Here is a 6,267-nt window from a genome sequence, read left to right as displayed (position 1 = left end):
AAACATTTTTTTAAAAAGTAAAATAGGTCACTCAAATTCATTAGTAAAAGTTTTCCAACTGTTTCCAGTCACTTCACCATCAAGGAAAAACTAGTAATAAGCAGCAAAATGTTAAGGAAATTGGAGATTTCTTAGAGGGGATATTGCCAGTCTTGAAATTTCACCTCAAAACACACCTTATTTCATTTTATCAATTTCATCACCTAATACCTTCAATGACATTGAATGACCAAATACGTGTGCAAAAACAAGCATGCAATGCATTTTTTATTTTCCCATCATAAATAAGAATATCTAGGATGCTCTGCGTACTGTGAAATCTGGCCCAGGCTGGTCAGGTCATGTTGGTCACAGAAAAAGTACAGAATCTCTAAACATGGGTCAAATGCCGAACTTGACAGTAAATAAGCACAAAATATTGAATTAAACTGTAGCCTGTATTTTCATGACAAAAATCATTACTTTAACAAATACAACCAACATGGGCCACTAAACTGGAACACTTTAAAGAATATAATAATTGATGACAGCTCAGTTCTGGTATTATGGTTATCATGGAAATCTGCAGCAGAACTGGAGGTGCGGTCAGGAGATGTCAGATGTGTTTGCAGGGTATGGAGAGCACATTGTCCCTCGTCTATCCCTCTGTGTTCTCCCATACAGGTCACGGCCTCTCCTCTCCTCTTTTGCCCTACGCCTCAGCTTCCTCAGATACACATGATTCACAGCCAAGTGCAGGGAAGAGTGCACCTGTGGACACAAGAGGAGAGAATACAAAACACCTTACAAAACACCTTGGCCCCTTGATTTGGCAGGAAGCCAGGGATGGTGTACCAGTAAAATAGTGACACCACAGCCGACACTGTGCTTTCACACATACCAAAAAAAATAGATAAATAAAAAATTTGAGGCACTCTGCATAAATACTTGTATATTGTTTTTATTATCAAATATTACCAACACAAAAAAAAATCAAACATTCACCACTCTTAGCTGGATATAGCTTCCACAAAATAAACTGATCTAATTATTAAGTTGCCATAGAATTTGTTAGTAATATCCAAAGTGTAAAAGGAGTAGTAAATTCAGCTACAATATGTAAAACGTTGTGTTATACAATAACTACAACAAAATTCCTAAAATGTAAGAGACGGAACAAAGTTGTCCTATCTCTATAAATCTCATTCATGCAACAGCAGGGGATAAATTCACACCTCAACAATGTGTTTCATGTCTAATAAAGAGGGTACTCAATAAGCACCTAGTGCTTTTGTCATCTCAAAAGTAGGAAAAACAAATTCAGACCTTTATAGATCAGAACTAAACAAGCATGTCCCTTTGTCAAAAATAAACCATTCAAGATAGTCAAAAATTACTTCAGTCTCTCCCCTTGGAATCCATCATCTCAACTTTTTGCAGGGAGGTAGGGGTCATGAAGCAGTGTGTGGATGTGATGTGTGCAAGTGGTTGCTGTCCCAGATGGGCTGCATTGAGGCTTTAGAGAGGTCCAACTCTCTTTGTCCAGAGGACCCTCTCCCTTACCATGTAATATAACCATTTGCAGAGACTCATAGTGCAGGTGGCCCCTTGAACTGGCTCCTTATTGGCTAGCTTCTAAAACAGGCATGACTCCATTGTTGAGGCTTTTCTTCAGCCCGTGAGAAAAGTCCTGAGGTCAGCGTGTGACTGCCAATGCATGCTTGTCTACCCCCATGGTAACCAGATGTGAGGGATGGTAGCCATGGCATCCTATAATACCTATTCTGTGTAACAGCTGCATTCTTGCTCTATGCGTGTTGCAAATTGTTACCTAACATTCTCGTATGTTAATTTTTAGTGATATGTTAAGTGTCTGTGATGAGAAGTAGGAATACATTTTAGACAACGAACAACAAGAGCAGTAATTTACAAACATTTTGGGGAATATGACATATGACAAGATGTACTGCAAGCTGTAGATAAATCACACTCATAAAAAGACAAAAAGTAAAAAACAATAACCTCCTTACTATGAAGAAAGTAAAAATATAAAGATTTTCAAAAGTCCGCAACCACTGGTGGTCCTGTGCAGATGTGGTGGGACAAGAGAATTGGTGTCCCTTCAGATCCCCATGTTGGTGAAGAAATGATTGAGCAGACAGCTAGAGAGCCTAACACCTTCCACCAATCCCCTTTCTTCCTAGATACCGCAGAACAGCAAAATTATAGGTGGTTGACGCAGTATAGGTCAGCTATGAAAAAAGAAGCAGAGAAAGGAAGTGTCAGAGCAGAAGTAAAAAGAAGAGAAATCCACATCATCCAAATACTCTACAAATAAGAAAAAAAAAAGCTAGAAGTAGCTGCCAATGACATTAATTTGATAGCAGAAACCATCTCTGTAATAGCTTCTGTAATGGAGCATGCAAGTATAATGGGTGCACCATTTGCCTGGCTGGAAAACCACCAGACATTACGGCAATATTGTAATGTTTGTGTCAGCTGAGAAAGAGGAACAGAGAACAATAGTATAAAAGTCATCAGTCATGGAGGCCTCAGATGCCTCAACGCCTACGCTTTGAGCGTCACTAAGTCACATAAGCAATAATGCTATTGTTGTACACCACTATGGCAGCATGGCCAAACTGGCTCTAGCTGAAGCATAATCACTCACCAGAGCCAAGAGTGTGATCCCCGCACCGGCGAATGCCGCAATGTAAAGGTCATAGGTCATTCGGTACTGAAAGGAGGAGATTTGCTTTAGTGGTGAGAGCATGTCTGCTTTATTTTTAGTCAGGCTAACTATACATCATGACTCCAGCACTTTAGTCATTTCCTAGTCCTTACCTCTCTGGTCTTGCAAACAGTGGACAGTGTCATACCACAAGCTTTCCCTGGTACTGCGTTCCATGGCAAGAGCCCTTTTAAAATGCAGAATATCTTATCAATTCTATGTTGGTTATATTACAAGGGTAGTATTGGCATATTCTGTATTTTGTCTTAATGTCTGCAAGTAAAATTAAAAGATAAAAACCAATAATGCGTTCCTCAATTTTTAAGCTCTCAGCCTAAAAGTTACTACTGATGATGTAACTGTTAAAAACTGCTCACAAACCCATTTTTCTCTTACACATTAATTGGATGAAACTTAACCAAAAATATTTGTCAATAGTGACTCTTTTGGGAACTGAGCTGTGGATTCATTGTAACTGAGTGACTCACTATGTGATTTAAAGACGTAATGCAGAAATAAGCTATTCTAGGCTTTGGCAACACAGTCAGTTCTTGGTAGATCCTTTCATTGTTATTATTATTAAAGGAAAAGGAACATTTAAAATCACCAGATGTAAACAAGTTGTTATAAACGGGTTTCTTGTTACCATATTGTCGTGCATCAACACAGAGCTGGTTGATACTTGCTGGGGTCTCCGTCAGAACATCAATAGTGTGGCAGGTAGCATCCATGTTGTAGAAAAAGTAGACAGGAAGGGCAGAGAAGGCAAACACCAACAGCCACAGCACCGCTAGTACATATGTCACCACAATAAACTGTACAAGGACAAAGCAGAGTAAACATTAGGGTGCACCATCATAATAAACTGATGCACATACTGTAAGTAACAACGGGAATGTTTTTATGAGTAGTGACTCAGTGACCAAATTTACTTTTCTGATTAGCTTTACTTATTATCTAACTGTGTGTTTGCCTCTTTCTCTTCAAACCCCAGCACCAATCCACCCCACCCCACCCCCAACTGCTCAAACACACACTGTATGCTTATCGCTGCATGTCCCCAGAGGTTTTAAGCAACCTTAAGATTTTTGGCTCAGCACCCACCAGGGAGTGATATATATATTAATCCCATCCAATCTCTCCAATCCCCTGTGCTTGTCCCACTCTGGGCCATCTTACCGAGGAGCTGAGGCAGCGGCCACACATGGTGCTCCTGAACTCTCCAAATGTTTGCTTGGCAACACTTGTGGTGTAGAAGCCCTCAGCCAACAGCACAATGCAGTAGAGGAAGAAAAAGGAGGCCAAACCGTAGATGACATACTGGAAATACTGAATGCTGAATGAAGAGAGGAAAAGAGAAACATAGGTAGTCTAAATACATGGCTAAACCTCCAAATTAGAGACTACAACTTGAGAAATCCTGTGGCAAGGTTGAAAAGAAGTCACGCGAATAATGGAAATGCAACTGCTTCTTACATGTAGGCAAGTGTGATGTAGTCCTGAAGGTTTCGGGCAAAGTACGTCTCGATGAGCCTCTCTGTCTCCGTGAGTGCCTGGTGCCCACAGCCGCAGAAGAGAGCAATGCCAGAGAAACAGAGCAGTGTGGCAACCAGGGAGCAGTACGGCACACCACCCAAACAGCGCATACAGCAGTCATAGCAACCTGTTAGTCAAGATGTTGCACCATGAAAGTCAGGGCACATTATTAAGTGGTGATATATGACACACAACACAGGAGACAGGAACAGGACCTTTTACTACAGTGCTGGCAAAGGAAATTTGTTTGTGCTTCTTGAAACGTGTGAATAAAATATTTTCATAATTTATCAGTTTTAATTAAATAAGTTATTAAATGAAAGCAGCAAACACTCAAAATTTGAAACTGGAATTCTGAAATATTTATACAACTATTTTCTTCATAATAATAATGACTAATAAATCTGTTGATTATTTTCCTACAACTAGTCAAAGTGTTTTAGTACAATAGAAAGCCTTAGTTCTGTGAACACCACGCAAACTTCTTTTAATGGGGACGAAGGAAGAAATCTCCATAGATGTTTATCTCAAACATAACACATAAAGTAAATTGCTTATGCTACTACATCTCTCCTATTTGAGCTGCGCCAGTAAACACTTAAGTCCTCTTGTTAAAGCTGTGCGTTCTTCCTAATAGTCATGTGATGTTTGAATGAATGCCAAGGACCAAGGGCACAGGGATGTGCCTTTCCTGACCCCGGCTCACACCCTGACTCCATTCACCACCCAGCATGGAGTGTGTGAGAAAAGAGGGAGGATGGAGAGGAGAGACAAAGCGAAAGAGAGAGAGAGAGGCTGCTTTTGTGACTGTGGAGACAGCAGTCTTTGTCCCACAGCATCATGGGGGTACAAGGGCCACCAATGTCAGGCTAACAAAGGCCAGAGGCACCTCAATGCCTGATGCACACATACACACACTCAGACCTCCTTCTGGTGGTAGTGGGGACTGTACTGGAAATGGATGGAAAAGCAAATCCACAAACAACAGCGCAACAGTGTGCATGTGTGCCATTACACACTTGCATGCGTGCATTCACACACGGGCACAATGGAAGCAGACAGACTGTGGTTGGTACCATTACAGTAAACACAGATGGCAGGAGGGGCAAATAGATAGCTCTTTAATTGAACACATCTACATGGCTGTGTTGGTTGTGAGACAGACAGAGAGAGAGAGAGAGAGACAGAGAGAGAGAGAGAGGCATAACCTTAATGTGAACTAACAATTAGGGGAACTAACAAGATTTTTAGTATTCTAAAAAAAAAAGGGAAGTCGCTGAAAGTATATTAATTAAATTGCGCAAAAATGTGAACACAATCCAGCGCTTCAAACGTGTATTATCTCACAAACACTACGCTGCACGCCTTCACACACGCCGTGCACCAATTAACTAATTAATGACATCATCAATCTGAGCCGTGCAGCACGCAGGATTGTGACTCAAAGCTGTGGTAGAAAATGCAAAGCCGGGGCCAAGTTCGGCCGTTTAAAAATTGAGAAAGATTGTGACCAAAAGCAAATGCGACAAGCCTCCTCTGAAAGTAGCCCTGCCATCCCAAGCATTAAAATAAGTCTCATAATATCAGTGGAGCATCAGTCGGTGAGTAGCCGACCTCTATACTGACGAAAAGAAAAAGAAATAAAACCAAATAACCTCTGCTGTGCGCTCGCAGTCGCATTCATACCACAAAAAAACAAAACAAAAAAAAAACATGCATGATTTGATAATAAATGTAATATCTGTTAAATGCTAAGATAGTTGAATATACCAGTGGCTGAAACTTCTTACCCATGTCTGGAAGGATGCGTTCAGCACTGCAGCTGGTCCGCTGATGATATGCGCCACTTTTCTTCGGCCCCCGTATATCAATCTCAGCTCGCCCACTGTTCCCTCCACAATGGACAGACTGCAAGTGCAATCTTAAAGAAACAATGTCGCTTTTCAATGAACCCCAAGGCGGAAAATAATAAGGAAGAGGTCAAGGTTCTTAGGCTTGGAAAAGTTGACTTAGCTTTCTTT

The 6,267-nt window shown here is 40.9% G+C and overlaps 1 protein-coding gene across 1 annotated transcript; it reads right to left on the bottom strand.

Moving 5' to 3' along the window:
• Positions 1–924: 924 nt before the first annotated feature.
• Positions 925–6,155, bottom strand: LOC137133718 (myelin proteolipid protein-like). Its single transcript, XM_067517562.1, has 7 exons — positions 6,037–6,155; positions 4,187–4,373; positions 3,890–4,046; positions 3,357–3,525; positions 2,824–2,897; positions 2,651–2,716; positions 925–2,231 (listed from the first exon to the last, which is right to left on the bottom strand). Exons 1-7 carry the CDS (start codon positions 6,038–6,040, stop codon positions 2,151–2,153), a joined length of 738 nt encoding a protein of 245 aa, XP_067373663.1. The 5' UTR covers positions 6,041–6,155; the 3' UTR covers positions 925–2,150.
• Positions 6,156–6,267: the final 112 nt, after the last annotated feature.

This window comes from Channa argus, chromosome 10 (genome assembly GCF_033026475.1).
Source record: "Channa argus isolate prfri chromosome 10, Channa argus male v1.0, whole genome shotgun sequence".
Taxonomy (NCBI): Eukaryota; Metazoa; Chordata; class Actinopteri; order Anabantiformes; family Channidae; genus Channa; species Channa argus.
The sequence above is the reverse complement of the archived record's forward strand: the minus strand, read 5'-3'. Positions and strand labels throughout refer to the sequence as shown.

Excerpts from the sequence above, each read along its gene's own strand:
- LOC137133718 (XM_067517562.1), bottom strand. Across the intron at positions 3,526-3,889 it reads GCCGCTGCCTCAGCTCCTCG|TTTATTGTGGTGACATATGT; the intron begins GTAAGATGGCCC and ends GTCCTTGTACAG. Across the intron at positions 2,717-2,823 it reads CTGTTTGCAAGACCAGAGAG|TACCGAATGACCTATGACCT; the intron begins GTAAGGACTAGG and ends TCCTCCTTTCAG.